We start from the raw sequence: 20,466 nt of genomic DNA on the forward strand, positions 1-20,466 counted from the left end.
GCAAACTGAGATGGGAGAGAAGAACAATTTCACAGAATCCCAGACTGGTTTGTGCTGGGAGAGACCTTAAAGCTCATCCAGTCTCACCTCCTGCCATGGCAGGGGCACCTCCCACTGTCCCAGGCTGCTCCAAGCCACATCCAGCCTGGCCTTGGGCACTGCCAGGGATCCAGGGGCAGCCCCAGCTGCTCTGGGCACCCTGTGCCAGGGCCTGCCCACCCTGCCAGGGAACAATTCCTCATTCCCAATATCCCATCCATCCCTGCCCTCTGGCAGTGGGAAGCCATTCCCTGTGTCCTGTCCCCCCATCCCTTGTCCCCAGTCCCTCTCCAGCTCTCCTGGAGCCCCTTTAGACCCTGGAAGGGGATCTGAGGTCTCTCCAGAGCCTTCTCTTCTCCCAGCTGAACACCCCCAGCTCTCCCAGCCTGTCTTCATTTCCACTTTGACAAACACAGAGACGCTTTTGGATAAGGATAATTATTTGGGTCCTGTCCAGATACCACTACTAGAAACACTTTTATTTTAAGGAAAGGTATTTGTGTTGCTAAGGAGCATCTCAGCTGAGGGTCTGCTCTGAAGGTTTCAGCTGAAGCTGAGCTCTCCATCACACACCAGTGGTGTCATTGCTGTCGTGGTAGCTCAGATAGGCTTGTACAACTAACGTGGTTTGTGATTATAACAACATTTTAACACTTTAGCTTGTTTGTCTGAGGGAGGAATAGTTCCTGTGCCAGCAGTTACATCTGCTGCCACAGCTGCATCGACAAGGGGCACGGTGCCCGCGCCGCACACTGCTGTTCCTGTGGCAGCCCTGCTTTCCCTCAGGTCTGTAGGGAGGATAATCCACCAGGCTGAAAATAAAGATATTGCTGCACTTTCCTGCTGTGGCTATGGTTTATGCTATAGATGTATTGATTCCCTTCAAACACCTATTTTTTCTGTCTGATTGAAAACCTTTCCCATTGGCACGAGAGAAGGTGTCCCCGTGCTGCCCTTGCTGCAGTGAATGGAGCCCAGGCTGGTTTGTCCTGATACACAAACTCTGGGATTGCCCAGCTGTGTGGAAAACTTCCCTTCTCTGTGAAACCTTGACAACACTTGGGTGGCTCTCTGTTGGGGAAGAGCATTTCCTCAGGGCATGGAAGGAGCTCACCAGTGTGGAGCAGTAGCAGGAATGGCTGTACCTGGAATGGCACCAGGGAGCTGGAGAGGTATTTAGAGACAGCTCTGGACAGGGTGAGAGGCAAGTGCAAAGCTGTATCCTGTAATTAGAATTTTAAACACAGAGATAGAGCTAGAAATGTGGAAGTACTAAGATGTAATCCCAAGCAAAAGGTGGTTACACGTGGAAATACTGATTGCCTTAATATAACAAGAAGCAGAAGGTGCACAATACCTTTATTTTCATACTTTTATATTACTTACAAGAGTGTGGAGAGACAGAGCAAGGGGAAATGGCTTCCCACTGCTACAGGGCAGGGATAGATGGGATATTGAGAAGGAACTGTTCCCTGGCAGGGTATGAGGCCCTGGCACAGGGTGCCCAGAGCAGCTGGGGCTGCCCCTGGATCCCTGGCAGTGCCCAAGGCCAGGCTGGACATTGGGGCTGGGAGCACCTGGGACAGTGGGAGGTGTTCCTGCCATGGCAGGGGGTGAGACTGGATGAGCTTTAAGGTCTCTCCCGGCCCAAACCAGCCTGGGATTCTGTGATACTGTCTCGGATTTCTCTTGCCATCACTTACCAGCCTGTTGAAATAACAACCTCCATTTCTCATCATCCAAAATGCCAGCCCTTTGCTTGCCAGTTTTGTTCCAGCCAACTGAAACTTCCCCTCCTTGTGTTTATAACCAGTCTTGGAATGAAACTGTTCTCATCTTCGTGTGAGGCTGCAGAGCTCTGGAAATAGCAGTTCTCTCAGTTTGGTCCTTCATTCTCCCCAGTGCTTTACGTCTGCAGTTTGTCTACATGTGCCTTGTTTTATTTAAAGACTTTTACTATTTTCAGTTAATAATTGGGGATTCTGTTGCCCACAACAAGCTCTTGCAAGGTACCTGCTGTGGAGCTGCAGCCACATGCTACTTAAGTCATATAAAATCACAAAGCAGCTGACAGCACGACTCTGGTAACTCTCTGCACAGTCCCAGTGGATTTGATCCCTACTCCTCCTGTATTAAAGAAGTGGAGCTGTTTTGTGTAATTCCCAGTTAACTCTGCCTCTGCAAAATGAGGGGTTTGTAGGGTTAGAGTTAACACATCTATAGCTGTAACACTTCTCCCTCATGCAGCACCTCTTAGGGCTGGATGTTAAAATGCTCAGATTTGTCCTAAATATTGAGTGTAGTGTACAGGTGAATAAATAAATGTATGGACTTAGTAAATAATGAAAGTCTTTCTGGAGAGGGATGGGGATTACATAATCAACACATCTCTTCTGAGAGTCCTCAGTTGCCATTAGTTTTGCCAGAAGAGTTGTTTCTGCAGATAAATTAATTTCCTGAGCTTTGACCAGTGTGAAGGGAATCGGGACAGGTCTTTTTTAACATGGAGGAGGAAGAAATTAGCTGTGCTCTGTTTGAATTTTTTGAGAATATCAAATACACTTGTCTTTAGCAAATTCCTAGGAGAAAAATGCTCAGTGGCTGCCTATCCATTCTTTCTTTTTTTGCTTTTAAAATGGGTGATTTTTTTAAAGCTGCTTAAAAGTTGGAATTTGCATTCCCAGAGAAATTGTAAAATGTAAAGCAAAAAAAAATAGAACAAGCAGCTGAAGTTTTGAAGTTTAATCAGAAATTAAAATGCCAGGAACACCTTTGAAAAGCTTGTTTTCCGTGGCATTGAAATTCCCAAAGTATCTGTGTATACATGGATGTGGGTTTGTTATTTTTGTGTAAGAGTTTTTGAGCACCAGTTATGAGAGGATTCTGCTTAATGTTAAATTGAAAAGTTTCTCAGAGTAAGACAGTCAGAAAACTTCTTTCTGCAATGCTATTTTTACAGCTGCAGGTTCAAACGAGAGTGTCCAGACTCGGAGAATTCAATTAGTGAGTGTTTGGCTCCTGCACAGGGATGTGTAATCCTGGGCTGTGGCAATGCTGGGTGGCAGGGCCACCTCTGACAACATTCAGTTGTGCAACAATAAACACATTGCAGAGCCTTCTTGGGCTGCACCAGCTCGGGATGGCTGCAGCAGCACCACTTTGGAGACTTTGCCTTCTTGACTGCCTGAAGAAGCTGTCCTAAAAATTCGACCTGTAAACAAGGAGGAAAATCTGGGTGGTGTTCCTGTGAAGTCAATCCACGTACATAACTCCGAGGCTTTAACACATTTATTGTCAGCCTTTGAAATCCTTGATAATGAAGTTTCAAAGTCCTCGAGATTATAATTCCTTTTTTTTTTCCTATTGCATCTTTTGTCTCTTGTTGGAAAAGCAATTGGCCAGTCCTTCAATAAAGAGCTCCCTGTAAAGTTCCTCTGCCTAAGCCAGGGAGTCTGGGCAAAGAGAAGGCAGAGCAAGTACAGAGCTGGAGCATTGTTACACAGGATGACAGAATGTTCTGAGTTGGAAGGGACCCACAAGGATCATAAAGTCCATCTCTTCACTGAATGGGGGTCAGACCCACAACCTTGGTGTTATTATTAGCTTTGCTGGGTTGTATTCAATAGTGTAATTTAAGAAGCTTAACACTGACCCCAAACTTGTGTAGTTGACGCTGCTGCAGTTTTTTAATTGCTGGAAGACTTACCTTAGTCACGACCTGAACAAATTTCGAGTTTAACAAAAAAGCAAAATGTATTTCATGTGGAAAAGGTACAACCTCTGTCTTGTCAGGGGAGGCGGTTCTCTGCCACAAATTGTTACTAATGGTAGAAGGAACAGCTTTAGAAATGTCAAGTTTTTCCTGATTTAAATATTAGTAAATTCTGAAGAGTCAAAGTTAACTAGAATCTGAGATGGAATCACTCTGTGACAGATGGCACAATATTTTTTTTAATATTGGAGTTACACCTTCTTACTAATAACATATTCCCATCTGACCCTTTGGCCTGAGGTAACATCTGCTTCTCAAAAGGAACAGCTTAAGTTACACCTCCTCCAAAGGCAAAAAACCATGGAATAATTTAAGTTGGAAAAGACCTCTGGGACCCTCAAGTCCAACTGTTTCCCCAGCACTGCCAAGGCCACCACTAAACCCTGTCACCAAGTGCCACATCCACATGGCTTTGAAATCCCTCCAGGGATGGAGACTCCACCTCTGCTCTGGGCAGCTCTGCCAGGGTTTGACAGTGCTTGCAATGAAGAAACTTCCACTTCCAGCCCTTCCTTGGACTTCTCTGAGGACAGGGACTCCAAACCTCCCCAGGCAGGCCTGCCAAGGCCTGAGCACCCCTTCCAGGAAGACATTCCTGCTGATGTTCACCCTGGCCCAGCCTGAGGCCGTTCCCTCTGCTCCTGTCCCTGTTCCCTGGAGCACAGCCCGACCCCCCCGGCTGTGCCCTCCTGGCAGGAGCTGTGCAGAGCCACAAGGGCCCCTGAGCCTCCTTTGCTCCAGGCTGAGCCCCTTCCCAGCTCCCTCAGCCTCTCCTGGGGCTCCAGCCCCTTCCCAGCTCCGTTCCCTGCCCTGGACACGCTCCAGCCCCTCCAGGGCTCTCTGCCCATGAGGGCCCAGAACAGGACACAGCCCTCGAGGTGCCCCAGCAGTGCCAGCACAGGGGACAGGCCTTGCCCTGCTCCTGCTGCCGCCCCATGGCTGGCACAGCCCAGGGCCATTGGCCTCTGGCAGCCCGGGGCTCATGTCCAGCCACTGGCACAGCACCCCCAGGCCTTTCCTGCTGGACACTTCCCAGCCACTCCTCCCCAGCCTGGAGCATCCCTGGGGTTGTTGTGATCCCGGGGCAGGACCCAGCACCTGGCCTGGTTCAATCCCATACAGCTGGCCTCAGCCTGTGGATCCAGCTGTCCAGATCCCTCTGCAGAGCCCTCCTGCCCAGTGTGATGCTGCCTGTGCAGTTACTGAGGCTGCTTTCCATCCCCTCATCCAGGTCACCAACAGAGACATCAAACAGGGCTGGCCCAGTGCTGAGCCCAGGGAACCCCACTGGTGACTGGTCTGGATTTAGGGCCATTCACGTCCCCAATTGTGCCAACACCAGAGCCACTCACCTCAGATCATCTTGGAGTGTGCTGATGTCATCATTGAGAACAATGAGATTTGAGTTTCAAAAACTGCTCAGGGCATGAACACCCCTTTCCAGACGAGCCTGCCCAGCTGTTCCGCTTGGCACCGTGAGGTCCGTGCACTGCATTTGTCACTGGGGGGAAATTTAAGCTCATTCCTCTAAATACCAGCAGCTGCGTGGGGTCTGCCCTGCCTTGTGGGGTTTGAGAAGCCATCTCTGGGCCGTGGCTGTAGACTCTGAACTGAGAGAACCTTGAAATCTTCTTTAAATCAGTCTGTCAGCAGTGAGAGGTGTCTGAACTGCGTGTGGCTGCGGGCTCGGGCTGTCTTCATTCCCACTGTATTTTTAACTTTTTTCAAGAGATTGCTCGTTGTGCTGATTACATTATTTGCAGTGGTTTTGTCTCCTTTGATGCCTGTGCCAGTAGTGCTTATGTAAAGGGACTTGATGATATTGAATGGTAAGAATGAACAAATGCAGCAGGAATTCAATTGCTATTTTGCTCTCAAGCACAAGTGTTCTTCTTTCTAAATCAAGTCTGACCACTTACTATGTCAGTCAGCTGCTTTTGTTGGAGACATGGAGAAACTATTTAATTCACATTTGATTTAAAGGAAATTTTCGTTCCCTTGAGGTGCATTATTTAATTTAGAAGTTTTGGAAATGTATGATTTCCAAGCTCTCTGTGGGCTTTGAAAGAGTTGATCTTCATCTCAGCTACAAAATCCAATGTATTATGGGTATGTGCCAAAAAAGTGGCCAGCACTACCCTATCCCCTGAAGACAGAGGGAGTTTGAAGTTATTTGTCAGATCACCCAGGAATTATTGAAGATGAGTCCTTTCAGGTGCTTTTAAAATTAAATTTCTTAATCCTGCAGCCATCCACCTCAGCTGGTACATGCAATTTCAGAATTCATGTTATAGAGCACCTTATAATTACTGACAGTTTAAAATACCTCACTGTTACGCCATTTACAACTTGATTAATTAGTAGACACAGCTCTTCTTAAATTCCAAATTTTAAGAGGCATGTGAGTGTTTTCCAGTAGTTAGACAGAGCCTTCCCATGGGTGCAGTAAACGCTGCACTGCTGTGAATTTACAGCCCTGTCTGCAGCACTCTGAAGTCATCTCAGCTGCTGCCACGTCTGTGCCTCGCTCTGATGTTCAGCAGAGAGTTTGCAGGGAAGTTTGTGTGCTGATCTGGCACAGAAAGCCCCTGCCAGAGCAAGTAGCTGGCTGTTGGATGAGCGTGCTGAAATGAAGGGTTGAGCTCTGGAGGCGCAGCCTGGGATGGGATGTGGCAGCCAACAGTTGGATTGTCTTAAACTGCCAAAGACCCTCAGTCAGGGAAGCACACACGCTTCTTTCATGAGCGCTGGCAGTGCCAGTCGGGCGCTTTCTAAAGAAGAATTGCCATCAGTTGGGTATTCAGAAGAAAAATGACTGTTCAAAAATGACTGTGCAAAAAAGCAAATTTTCATTATACCACAGTGGGGACACTCCATTATTAACTTCTTTGCCTCTCTGTGTTCAGACAGAGCAGGGTTTCTGTGCGCTTGATTCATCACACTTGGCTTGAGAGACAGCACAACATCTCCAGATATCGGAGAGGCTGATTTTGTGGTGCTTCAATGTCGCTTTTATTCTGCCCCTACTCAATAGAACTTTGTGTTCTCCTGGCTCCTAGAGGTTGTAATGCTGCTGTGGAGGCAGGAATGATGGGGAAATATGGACCATAAAAAATATTGGCAAACTGGTGTTTCTCAAAAATATGACCTGTGCTTAAACCAACAGCAAAATCTTTATTTGACTTTTAAATCATGGCATCTGATTGTCTTTTGATTCTTGTGAGCCTCTAAACAAAACCATGATGTACTTTTATATTACCCCAGCAACTCACTGGGAACTAGGGATTCAAGGCATGGCAGATATACAGGAAAAACCAGACACAACCCCTGTGTGAGAAGGTGTTCCAGGGCCGGCTGTTTGCTGGGGTGCTGTGCAGAGGGCAGGGCTGGAGCTGTTCACGGGTGGGGGCAGAGAGGAGGAGCACAGAGCCCTGGCTCAGCTGGGGACACCCTGCAATTCACCCCTGCATGTGTAGGACTTGAATCCAAACACGAGTGGAAGAGAAACTTCAGGAGCAGGACACAAATGCTCCTGAGAGCTGGCAGGGTTTCCTCTGTGTTGTTGATGCTGCTCAGTCTTTCTCTCAACTTCAGTTTGTTTTCCTCCAAATACGTGCTGGCACATCTGTTTGCTTGCTTGTTCTGTGCTGGAAACACCTCTCCTCCTGACACCCCTGTTTTCCATCCTCTGTAACTTGGCTTGGAGCTGGAGGGAGGAAGAGGCCCTGTACTTTGCAGTGGGAACTTGATTTTGTTTCCCCAAATTGATAATGGGATTGATGAAAACTGCTGTTCAAGTGTAATGGCACGTGCTTGATGATTTGCAGGACAGTAATGTATTCTGTGTGGGAACATCTGCCATGAGGGAAGGGCTTGGGGAGGGGGAAAAGCATGTGGTAGAGCTGCAGATACTACTTCAGAATTACTTACATGAATGCAAAGAATAGTTTAATTAAAGGCAGAATGCAAATTCCTCAGCTTATAGAGAAAAGTATCTGGAGAAATCTGGTTCAGTGATGTTACTGAGCATCTGCTGGCTCCTGGTGATGCTTTTATGGCATATTTACAGGGGCTTTGCAGGTTGCTCAGCCTCTGGAAGGACAGTACTCGGTGTTCGTCTCAGTTCACTTGCTGCTATTTTTACAGCTTTCTGTGTTCAAATGGCTCAGAATAACATGCTTGTCATTCACCTGTCAGCTGAGAAATGTAACTTACTTCAGACTTCCTTCCCCTGAGAGTAGCTTTGGGATGAGGAATATCTTCAATTACCAAAAAATTCTGTGCTGTCCCCATCCTCCGTGCTCTGAAAAAGCAGATGTTACAGAGCTCCCTGCTTCAGGCTGACCTAGCTAAGGGTGATGCTGTGCAGCAGGTCAAGGTTGTGCAGTAAAGTTTTTAGCATCACAAGAGATCCTATTCAAATTTTGGAGGCCTGTGGATGCATCATGAAGATCTCCTGTACTGGTTTTATTTGATGAATTGCAGCAGGGGAGGGCTGGAGGAACACTGCCAGGCCTTACCTGACCCCTCCTGTCACACAGGGGCCCTCATGGAGCACCAGCACACCAGCTCAGCCCTCTGGGGTTCTGCTGTCTCTCCCTGCTGGGACTGGGCTGTTAAACTGACTGCAGCTGCTGCCAGTGCTGCTCTTTAGCATCACCCTGAGTTCTGCCCTGGTTGACTGGCTGGGGGTGGGTCAAACCCAGCTGGACCTGCCCCAGAACCCCCCGAGCCCTGGGCTGGTCCCACAGCAGGGCAGGGGGATTCTGTCCCTGTGCTCAGGTGATTTCCCACGTGCAGAGCTGCCCCAGCCCTGGCCCAGCACAGGCAGGAGCTGGAGCTGCTGCAGCCAGGCCAGAGGAGGCTCCAGGATGAGCAGAGGGATGGAGCAGCTCTGCTGGCAGGAAAGGCTGGCACAGCTGCCATTGTTCACCTGCACAGGAGAAGCTTTGGGGGGAGCTCAGGGTGGCCTTGCAGGGCCTGAAGGAGCCCCAGGAAAGCTGGAGAGAGACAATTGCCAAGGGATGGAGGGACAGGACACAGGGAATGGCTCCCACTGCCAGGGGGCAGGGCTGGATGGGATATTGGGAATGAGGAATTGTTCCCTGGCAGGGTGGGCAGGCCCTGGCACAGGGTGCCCAGAGCAGCTGGGGCTGCCCCTGGATCCCTGGCAGTGCCCAAGGCCAGGCTGGACATTGGGACAGTGGGAGCACCTGGGACAGTGGGAGGTGTCCCTGCCATGACAGGGGTGGCACTGGATGGGCTTTCAGGTCCCTTCCAACCCAAACCAGTCTGGGATTCCATGACCACAGTGTTACAATTTTATGTCTACAGAAGGAACAGGTGCCATTAGTGGTTTCAAAACTCTTTAGAACAGAAAAAATGGGGAATCTTTTTTTCCATGATGGGTTACTGGTTAGTGGTCACTGTTGGGATTAGGCAAATTTTTCTCCAGAAGGAGATAACCCCCAATTCTAACAGCTGTGTTTTGTTTTCTCCCCCCTCTGACACAGGTTGCCAACTTGGCCTGCTCCATCTCCAACAACGAGGAGGGTGTGAAGCTGGTTCGGATGTCAGCCAGCCAGCTGGAGGCCCTGTGTCCCCAGGTGAGGAGACAAACCCCAACCTGCTGCTGCTGCTTAGGACTGCTCTGGTATCACAGTGGCTGTCTGTGTCCTGCTGCAGAACTTGATTTTTTTCCCTTAGTACATGCAAAGGATGAAATGCAGCATAGGCATCAAGACTTAGGAACTTTAAAATGCATGGCAAAGGAATCACTGATGTGAAAGGGTCGTTTTTATGTCATAGCTCTAATTCCATTTGGCCAGGACATTCCAGTAACCTGCAGTTAGTAAATGTGGGAAGCTTCAGTGGTTTCCTGTGCACATCTGTGCTGCAGGAAGGTGCTTTGTGAAGGTGCTAGCGCTGCTCCTGGGCATGCTGTAAGATGAATTATAAAATACTATTTTTGCCTGAGCAGAATATAAATACGCCAAATAATCTTCCCGATGGAGTAGGATGAGAGGAAGTTGGCTATGTGTGAACAGTGTGAGCCAGGCTGAGACTACCTTTTAATTAATAACTTTTTAATGGAAACAAGGAAATTAAGTTTATATAAGCACTAGACTATCCTCTTCCTTCTTGACAGCCTGGTGTTTTAAATGTCAACAACTAGATACTTGGATGAACCCCTGAAGACTGCAGGGTGCTGTTGATTTGTGTAATTTACATTTTTTAAAGCAACAGGAAATTCTGATCTAAAACATCCAAATAAGCGGTTGTTGCTAAGGAGGAACTAACAGAAAATATGTACTCAGAAAAATTGGCAAAATGGCATTTTATGAAAATAAAGTGTATTGTCTCAGGATTACTTGGAATTTCTTCAGGTTTTCCCATCTGTATTGGTCTTTTTAATCAAAAGGAAGAGGGATGTTCACCTGTACCCACCCCAGCAGGAGGAGATTTGGAGGGAATAGGTGAAGGCAGTGTGAGGAGCAGGACTGGTTTACCTTTTGTCTGACCTGCAGGTAACTGTGCTGTTAAACAGGTGAAGAGAGGTCCCTGAACATAAAGCCTAAAACGTTAAATCCTAACATTTAATCCTAATCCTAATCCTAATCCTTTGGGCATCCCGGGGTGGCTCTCTGTGCTCCCACTCCTGCATTTGGCTGAGCAGTTCTCTGCCCCTGCCCTGGGGTGAGGGCTGTGCACACCTTCTGAAACCAAAGGTCAAGTTTTGCAGTTGGAACAAAGCATGTGGAAGAAAAAGCTTTTAGAAATCCATCTTCCCTGATATGAGGGCTTGCTCTTTCCTGAAGGAGCCAACTAGGCTGATGTTTTTTTTTAGTTATCTCCCAGAATACGGGTGTCTAACGCAGGGTGTTCCAAACAAATGCTGCTGCTTTTGAAAATAATCATCTGAAGAAAGTTAGGTTCTCTTTGAATCTAAATGTTTCTGGTGGTTGTCCAAGTCTGTGGGGGTGTTTTCCTCCCCCCATTGCTGAAATTGTGTGTATTTCAGAGTCTTCTATCTTTGCTTTTCCAACAACTAACTGCCTATTTAAATAAATCTACTCCTGGATAAAATAAGCACCGTGGTAGTCAGCATGAAATAATGACCCAGCTGTAGTCACCAGTGTAGCCACATCTCCTGAAGTGCAGCTGTTAACCTTTGACTGGGGATTATGGACAATATATTTAACACACATTGGAAGCTCTGAGTATCTATAAATGCACAAGGGCTTTAACTGATGGATTTTGGCTTTACAAAGGTCACATCTCTGAACTTCCAAGCCTGCAGTTGAGATGCTCCACTGCACAGTCTTGCCTTAATTTCAGGGTCGTCACCAAGAGATTAGTAAATGACACTGTAGATGTTCATAGCAGTTGAAAGAGTGCTTTTATATTACATTACATGCTCTTGGGTTGATTCTTTAATGCTCTAAGAGTATTTAAACATGTTGTGAATCCTGAGAGATAATTAGGGGGCACTTGTCTAAGCTGTTTTACAAATGGCATCTGTGTTTTCTGGTAACAATGGCTTGTCTGGTGCCAGTGCAAGCAGCACAGCTCTCCATCCTCCTCCTCCTCAGCTGCCTTCCTCAGCTTGTCCCCAAACCTCGGGTATTCTCCACAATCTCTAAAAGATTCTCAGTATCAAGAACAGCAAAGTGAGATTTTATTTCCTTTTCTAGACAATTTATTTTGCAGTTTATTCCTAATGAGGTTCATAGCTACTTCTTGGATCCTCTTAGGTGGCTGTGCTGAACAAATGTGTGCATTAGGCATAAGATGCAGGTTAAACCCAACATTATATGCCCTATATGTTTTTGGAGGGTTTTTTTTGGCTCAGATGGTATTTTTCCAGGAAGATGTTGGATTCAGAATGAGTCAAGTCAATCAGTAATTACAGTAGTCCCAGAAATGTCATGATATCAGTGGCACACAGAAATACAATGTATGAAATGTAATTCAAAGTATTGCTGTGCTTGAAAGATGAAACTGAAATTCAATGCACTTGAGTCCCAGGTAACCTCTTAAATAGTTTATCTGAGCAGAAGCCATTCTGGGAGTAGGGAATTCCTGGTTAAAGAATGATTTCTGCAGAAATCAATCTGTAGAGTTAATTATAAAAGCTGTAGCTCAAATAGAGCCGTAATTCGCTCCCTTGCCATCAGGAGCCATTGAACTGGCAGCAGGAGGAAGGAGCATGCAACTCTTCAAGCTGCCTGGGGAAAACCTGGAAGTTCTGTTGGTGTTGACAAGCAGTCAGTCGTTGCCAGTGTCACCCTTGGGCTCCGACCTCCTCAGGTTTAAAATTTTCTTTGAGGAAAAAGAAAATGCGGAAAATTTTTCATCAAAAGGTCTCTACAGAAACAAGCAGTCAATTTATTTAGCGTGGTTTTGTTCCTGGAAATCAGCTCTTCCTCAGGAGTAACATCATCCTTCCTGCTTGTGGGTCTCCAGCCAATTAGCACAGAAATTAATGTGAAGTTGAAGACTTAATGGGATATTTAAAGCTCCCTTGGAGGGTGCAGGAGAGCTGTTGGGATGAGCTGTGCCAGAGTAGCCAGCTGGGTGGTTTTAGTCTGGGTTTACAGGGCAGAAATAAGGCAGCTTCAGTGGGTCACTGTGTTTTCTTACTCAAGCCCTGACTTACCAGCCTGCCTGAATTCTTTCTTTTGAGAATTGCTGGAATTCTGTGTGTGGGAGGAGCCAGCTTTGTCCAGCACCTCGCAGGAGTTCCCTCAGCCCTGCCTCGATGGGTGCTGGGAGCAAGCCAGGCTGGAGGGGGTTAAGATGAAGGAGCAAAGTTCTCCATCACTACAGTTAAATCTAAAAAAAAAAAAAGCTTAAACCGTCATTCTTAATGGAAATGGAAAATTACTGCTGTGAAATGTTTGGAATAGCTGCCTGTGCCTGCCTTTGCCTCGCAGAGCAGGGGGGAAGTTTTCTTTGCCTTCTCACTGAGCACAGAGCTTGCCAGTGGTGAATTAGGGAAAGGTTTTGTTTATCTCGACTCAGAAACCTGGATCCTCTCCTCGCTCCCAGCTCAGGTGGCTGTGCTCTGTCTCCAGGAAGGGGAAGGACTTGCTTTGGGAGCCTGCAAAGGCTGTTTTGTAACAGCATTTTGCATTAAAGATGCCTGGGAAAAGAGCTGAAACCATTGTAGTGTTTCTGATCATACAGGCTGTAGGTGTTAGAAACCAGCAGTGAGAATGCCCCAGCCCAGCTCCTGAGAGGAGGAATTGCTCCAGCCTGTTGATGTTACAGTCTGCTGTCTCTCAAGCTCCTTTTTTACCAGCTATACGTTGATTTTCTTGGTTTTTGCAGCCTCCGTGAAGTTCATCTCTAGACTCCCACCCAAACTGCAGTCGGGCTGAGAGGTGTAAGGAATGACTGTGGGGTAGAGTTCCCATCAGGTTGGGTGTTTGCCTCTGCCAGCCAAAGCTGGAGCCCGTTGCCCTGGAGTCTGAGCATCTCCTGGGAGGTGCCTGCAGGACACACCTGCCCAGGGCACCCAGGACCTGTTCCCCTGTGAAAGGCAGGGCTGGGTGCCTTTCTGCACCCCAGCCCAAAGAGCTCATCCTCCAAAGAAGCTTTGAGGCCCCCAGGCAGCACAGGTCCTTCCCAGCCCCCTCTGTACCTGCTGGAGCGTGCTTGGAATTGCTGGCCACACACATGCATTGCCCATCAAACTGACTCCAGAGAATTCTTGGATTAAATTACATTTTTAATAAAAATAAATTGGCTCTTCTCATATTAACATCTTGTTTTAATAACTGCTTGTTCACATCCTTCTATTCCAATTTTGAACTGCTTGAAAAGCCATTTGCTGCTTATAGATTTCTGATGAGGCAGATGGCTCATATGTGATCACACCTACTGACACAGAGACAAAATACCAAAGCAGAAGGAATCCCATGGAGAGTTCCAGAAACTTTTGTTTAAAAGTTGGAGTACCTTAGAGAAATAAAAAAACCCTGCAGACCGCCCCTCAAATCGATCAAACCCAAATGTGACCAGCAGACTTTTGTTCTCCTTGAGTCCCCAGTCACCACCTGGTGACTGTTGGAGAAGGAGAGAAATTCATTTTTCTTGCAGTAAAGACTTAACATCAAACAATTGTCCCCTTTTTTCATCTCTTTGAAAGACTGTCAGATTTTTTGAATGTTCTAACGAGCAGATCTGTCTCCAGACTGTTTAATTGCAGGTGCTTGAAACATTTTATTGGCATTGAGTAGATATGCTTTTATTAAAAACTTAACACTTGGGCTGCAGATTTGCATCACCCGGGCTCGCTGGGAAGAACTGCCAGCACAGGCCAAGGCTGACCAGAAAAGCAACAATTTTAGAAATTCAAACAGTTGCTGGTGCATGAAAATAAGCCAAGAGCAGGAAGAGGATTCAGTTCTGTAGAAAGAAGTGTGTGAGTAAGGGCCCTTTGTTTCATCACAGGCACAGGATCTGGGGAGCACAGTGGTGGAACAGCTTCCAGGAAAGAAACAAAGTCCCTGAGACCCCCAAAGTTGCAGCATTTGAAGCCAGATAAATGCAGAATGGAGCAAGATAAATGGCACCAAAATTCTTGCAGCTTCTACTTGGACTGGCACTACAAAATCAGTCCTCAGCTCCAAATGAAAATGCTTTCTTCATGGATGGGGAAGTTGATAGGATAATTATCTATACACAGAATAGAAATAGTCTTTATAGCAAATACTGCTGTGACAGAACATGCTGGGCTGGAGAAGAGCTTTGTGCTGAGGGGAGCACCTCCCCTATGGAGCCAGGCTGGGAGAGCTGGGAATGTTCAGCCTGGAGAAGGGAAGGTTGTGGGGAGACCTCAGAGGTCTGAAGGACCTTCCAGGGTCTGAAGGGGCTGCAAGGAACCTGGAGAGGGACTCTGCATCAGGAATTGTACCCCACTGCCAGAGGGCAGGGCTGGATGGGATATTGGGAATGAGGAATTGTTCCCTGGCAGGGTGGGCAGGCCCTGGCACAGGGTGCCCAGAGCAGCTGGGGCTGCCCCTGGATCCCTGGCAGTGCCCAAGGCCAGGCTGGACAGTGGGGCTGGGAGCACCTGGTCTAGTTGAAGGTGTCCCTGCCATTGGAAAGAGATGAGCTTTAAGGTCCTTTCCAGCCCAGATCATTCTGTGGTTCTGAGTTACTTAGTGTGGATCTGTGGGTCGTTCCAGCAGTGCCACAAGACAGTGAATATCTGCAGAGATCCCTGCAGTCACTCCGTGCGTAACTCGCAGGAAGGGAAAGTGCTCAAAGTGCCTTTTGTACGTGGGAACAAAGAATTGGAAATCAAAGGAAACTTTTCCTTCCTCTTTCGGTGCATCAGCCTCTGTTCATTGCTGGTCACTGCCATTAGAGCTTCTGAGAGTGTAAAACAATCTGCTGTGTGTTTTGCTCCCAGGCATTTCAGCTCATCAGAGCCTGCAGAGTGCTTTTTGCTGTACTCCAGTACGTGGAGGGCTGGCACACACAGATGTGGGCATGCAAACCTGCCTGGGATGTGACTGGGAGCAACTGCAACATCCTCCTCATAAACCATTTTTAACACTTGGAGCAAAATGCAGTGAGGAGCAGGGAAGGGCATGAGCAGGGTGAGCACTGCAGGCAGCTCTGACATCTCGTGTATGTAAAGTTAAATTATGAGGAGATTCTGATGAACTGCCAGGAAGCAAGCCATGCTTTTTTTATTATAGGAAAATATGGGATTAAAATCCACCTGGGCAAGGGCAGAGAGGCTTGGTGAGCTTCTTTTCACATACTCCTGAGTAAAACTGATTTCACATCCCCACCGGGGCACTGTCTGTGTGTGCCACATGTTCCTCTGCCCCTGAGATGAGAGCTGATAGGTGGGGGCTTGTTTTATTAGCTTTTTCTTTTTACAAATGCAAAGTATCCTGAATCTATAAGCCACGAAGCTACTTTCCAACTCATTATCCAAATGCCACAAGAAATCTGGTGAGTCAAGATCTTTATATAAACCCCAAGCCCAAGTGAGTTATTTAGGAACTGCAGATGTTCTGGTTGTAAAGCAGTGGTGTGTAGTGAGGGGAGAGGACTGGGGGTTCACCTCAGAGTTTCTGAAACTGAAAAACTCCTTGTTGGGGCACAGTAACATCCTAAATCAATCCTAGGAAACAAGGAAAAGCCAAACCAGCGCAGGAAGAGCATTGCCGGAAGGAACAAAAGCTTCTTACCAAAAGGACTGGGGCAAAAATCAAGAAGTGCTTAAATCACTGAAGTGGGTGTGGGTCAGACATGGTGTGCACAGAGTGAGATACAACAGGTTGGGATTGCAGTGCAAATAACTGGGTGGTAGTTTTCCTCTCCCAGGTGATGCTTCTTCCTTTGGCCATGCCAGCCAAGTATTCAAAATTGTTCTTTGTAAGAACACCACCGCATGGAAGAGCTTTTTTCTGGCCTCTCTGACTTTCAGCTGAGGTGCTATAAAGCTGAGGCTGGAAGCCATCCTAAATTTAGCCTAAAAGAATTAATTGTGGCTGACCCAGTGGCTGTAATTTACCCACAGGTTTGTCTGAGGTTCAGGTGTTTTCTGGCTGAGCTTTTTGAGAGAGCTTCTGGGCCAAGCAGTTGAAGTGTTGTAACCCAGGCAGGAGTCACTGCAGGGAGCCTGGGAGAGCCCTGCCCTGCCAAGGGGGAAGGACACAGCCACCTCTGACATCTCTGCTTTCACCAGGGAACATAAAACCAGGGAACAGCAGCAGCTTGCTCCTGTGGAAGGGATGGGAAGAGGACTCAAGGTGCAGATTGAGACATCCATTCCAATCTTTGGAATGCTGAGCCTCCCCAGGTGTTGGCAAGCCCTGGCTGCTGCCATGGGAAGCTGAGAGGTGCAGGGGAGAGGCTCCAAGGAACTCTCTGGAAGTGTGATACGGAGTGTGGAGCTGTCTGACTCCAACACTGCAACTGCTACATGAAACAAAGCACCGATAAAAATAGTGTGTTTTCTTGCCATGCTTCATTTCCTTCTGGATAGGCTCAAAATGTCCCTGTTTGATTCTTTTCTTTGTACAACTTCAGTGAGTCATTGTGATCACAGTGCTCTGGCAGCATCTTGAAAAGCTCTGAAATACAAAATATTTCCCTGAAATTGCCAAATGTTTTACATGGAAGTGGCTACAATTCAGATAGTCCGGTCATGATCTTCCTGGGTTTTAACTGTCTGTCTCCATCCTGTGAGAGTTACTGATATTTTAAAGTAGTTGCCCAATGTTTTATGTGCTTTGGAGAAAGAAAGTGTATTGTGATCCATCCCTTCCCCCAAAAAAGTGTTTCCTCCTCCCCCTGAAAGTGTTTATTTTTAGATAATAAAGGGATCATAGTCCTGCTAAGTACACAGACTATTTCAGATCCAGCATCCCTGTCATTTTCCCACGTCTCTCTAAGCATCTGTTGGAAAATAAATCAGTCACTCTGTGCTGGATACCAGAGTATATTCCCTGGAACAGATCACATGCAGGGTGTTGTCAGTGATCCCTGGGACAGTTCCTCAGCAGAGGTGTGAGACAGGTGCAGGAGGATTTGCTCAGTTGAATGCTAAACTCTCCACAGAGTGATGGCTTTTATCACCCCTGCTAAAGCTGCCTGTTGTGGCCACTTTGCACATGGAGATATGGAATGTGTGCTATAAAAAGATTGCTGAGCTGTGTCTGCTGCCCTGAATTTCTCCCTGAGCACACTCACACCTGTGTGGCTCTCCTGAGCTGTGGGTTTGTCTTTAGCTCCATGGTGACCATGGATAACCTTTGATATCCCCACCATGTTTCCTCATCTCCAGCACTGCTGGCTGCTTCCCTACTGCAGGGATGTCTGTCTGAGAGAGAGCAACACTGGTTTTGCTTGATCATTTTCATAAAATACATTCACCTTGGCCATACATTTTTGCTGTAATGTATAAAAAATGCACTTTTTCTGGTTGAACAAGCTGCCTGTTGAGAGGAGGGTGATGCTGTGCCTCCTGTGCTTGGATTTGGTGAGCACACTGAGTTTGAGGCTGTGGAGCAGTTGCAGAGCCCTGTATGTGTGACAGCTCTGCTGTTACCTGTGACGAGGTGCTGAACATGGGCATCTGGGCTTGACATGCGCTGTTGGCAAAGATTAATTGTGCAGGCAGCTGCTGTGGCCAGGCAAACATCTCGCAGGAACCCAGGCCATATGTTCCTGCAGCATTAATGCTGCCCTGTCGCAGTGCTTACAGGATATTTTATATCTGATATGGGCCAAGGCAGGTTGGGAAAAGCAGAGAAAATGTCCTGACCCTTGGTATCGCCTCGCCACCATCTCTGTCTCTGCAGTGACAGTTTCTAGCAGGATAGAAGTGAGAGCAGATTTCTAGAGCATTGTCTGGTTTATCTCTCCTGTTTCCAGGACACTTGTTCAGATTCATCTTCATGAAATCTTGGGTATCTAGATTTTGATTGATAGGTGGTTAATTCATTACATCCATCAGACTGGGATGAGAGGTGGCAGTGGCTGGACTGCAAATCAGGGCTCTTGAGCAGCTGAGCACAGGTTTGCCTCTCTAAAGCTTCTATTTCTATTTGATTTTAAAATTCTAAACATCATTTTCTTTGGTGTTGCAAGGCTTTTTGGGGGTTTTCAGGACTTTCAGTTCCATGAGTGAGGGTGGCAGAGCAGCAGGGACCGTGGCTGGCAGCAGGGACATTCCAAAGGCACATCCTGACTCCTGCCAGTGCCACGGAGGTGTGACCCTGGGCTGGCTGGAGCAGCAGAGAAGCCCTTGGTGGTGGCTGGGACAGGGACAGTGCTGTTCCTGCAGGGGCCAGAGGCATGTTCATGCCCACAGACCCCTGAGCAGATGCTGCTCAGGCTCAGGTGCTGCTGCTTGTGTTGGTCATTGTCCCCAAACCCACGGAGCTGGGCTGGGTTTGTGACCCAGACCTGCAGCCCCAGCTCCAGAGGCAGCGTGGGGAGCAGCCCAGCCCTTCTGTGGATTCTCCTGTCACTGCTAACTCCTGCCATTCCTCGGGTGAAGCAGCCTCCTCCTCCTCTTGCCTGATTCATTCAGGGCTGTCCCAGTACATTTGACATCACCATCACTTCCATGTTTAGTGAGTTATGTATTTTTTTAAATGCTTTGTGACACTTGTAAATGAAGCAGGTAGAGAAAGTAGATTTTGGAAAAGCGGGAACATCTGGTGCTTGTATGTTTTGGTCGACAAGTTGGTGAAATTAATACAGTCCTAAAGTGGAGAAGAAAAATGACACCTTGAAGTTGTGAGTTAATTAGCTCTGACTCTCAGGTGCTTGGGAGCAGGGCTGGGATTGTCACGCACTGACTGCGGATGGCTCCTCACACCTGGCACCTCTCCAGGTCATTCTGTGCAGCAAGAGCAGGACCAGGCTTTGAGATGGTTTCTCCCCACATTCAAAGAGGCTTTTGTGGTTGTTTAAATGACCAGTTAGTGGACACAGCGTAAGCTCTGTGACCCAGCAGTACCTGTAGCATTTGTTCTGCTAAGAAAAACTAGGAGCTGGTGTAAATTCTGGTTTTGGGGTTTGAAGAAAATTAGGAGAGGGTATTCAGAAGAAGCATCTCCTGTTCCCTGGCTTATCTGGCTTGTTCATAGCCACAGCAGAAATCTGAAGTCATTACAACAATTACTGGCAAGATCCAGAGTAAACCTGCAAGGAAAACTGATAAATCAAAATTTAGCTTTAATTTTGTATTTGCATATTGTTTCTACTTCAGTCTGTATAAGATTAATCCTTTTTTGACCTTTTTACTGAGGTTTTGGCAAGTAGCAAATGCAGCCTTGAGTGTACTAAATGTCATCCTGTCTAAAATACTTAACAGCACAGCCTGCACTGGGAAAGCAACACCTTGTTACCACGAGCTGCTAAAGACAGGTGAAACCAGCTCTTGTGAAAACTTGCCAAGTGATTTTGCTTCTAATAACTATCCATAATAAACATGGAAGCAGGTATGAGTTGGATGTGAGAGCAACAAAATTAAACACTTCTGTGTTTAAACATCGAGTTCCTCAAAACTTATTAGACTTGCTTTGTCTGCTGCTGAGTTCATTGGATAAACACACAGGAGGTAATAATTTTTGTTGGGATATGTTTTAAAAATCCAGAGGTGTTTTCCAGGTCATCAATGCTGCACTGGCTCTGGCTGCTAAGCCCCAAAGCAAACTGGCTCAGGAGAACATGGATCTGTTCAAGGAGCAGTGGGAGAGGCAGGTCCGCGTGCTGACGGATGCTGTGGATGACATCACTTCCATCGATGACTTCCTGGCTGTCTCAGGTAATCAAGGCTCCTGGCTGAGACACAGTCACCCTCCTAAGAGCTCAGTCCTGGAAAGGGGTGGTTTGGACACGTGTTCTGGAGTCTGTGAGGCTTTTGGAAGGGATGGTGTTGTCACACCTCACCTGGGATCACACTGTGCCCACCGAGGTGTGAAAGTGCAGCAGGAGGTCTGGTTTCAAGGAGAAGACACTTTATGTCCCAAGGTTTGGAATTGCTGGCTGAACTAAGGATGAATTGCCATTTAGCTGCTGTAGACAAGGCTCACCAGTAACTCAGGGGGAAATAGAACATGTTTATGTCCGAGGTAGGAACTAGCAGAAAAAATGATCCCTCAGGTCACCTT

At 47.2% G+C, this 20,466-nt stretch overlaps 1 protein-coding gene across 1 annotated transcript in view; it reads left to right on the plus strand.

Annotated features, from left to right (window-relative positions):
- The window catches only part of CTNNA1 (catenin alpha 1), a 116,684-nt gene that overhangs the window by 76,517 nt on the left and 19,701 nt on the right, over window positions 1-20,466 (plus strand). The window contains 2 exon segments of the mRNA XM_030957794.1: window positions 9,325-9,417; window positions 19,964-20,120. Of these exon segments, the coding sequence (XP_030813654.1) occupies window positions 9,325-9,417; window positions 19,964-20,120 (250 nt within the window).

The sequence above is a fragment of the Camarhynchus parvulus genome, chromosome 13 (assembly GCF_901933205.1).
Source record: "Camarhynchus parvulus chromosome 13, STF_HiC, whole genome shotgun sequence".
NCBI lineage: Eukaryota > Metazoa > Chordata > Aves > Passeriformes > Thraupidae > Camarhynchus > Camarhynchus parvulus.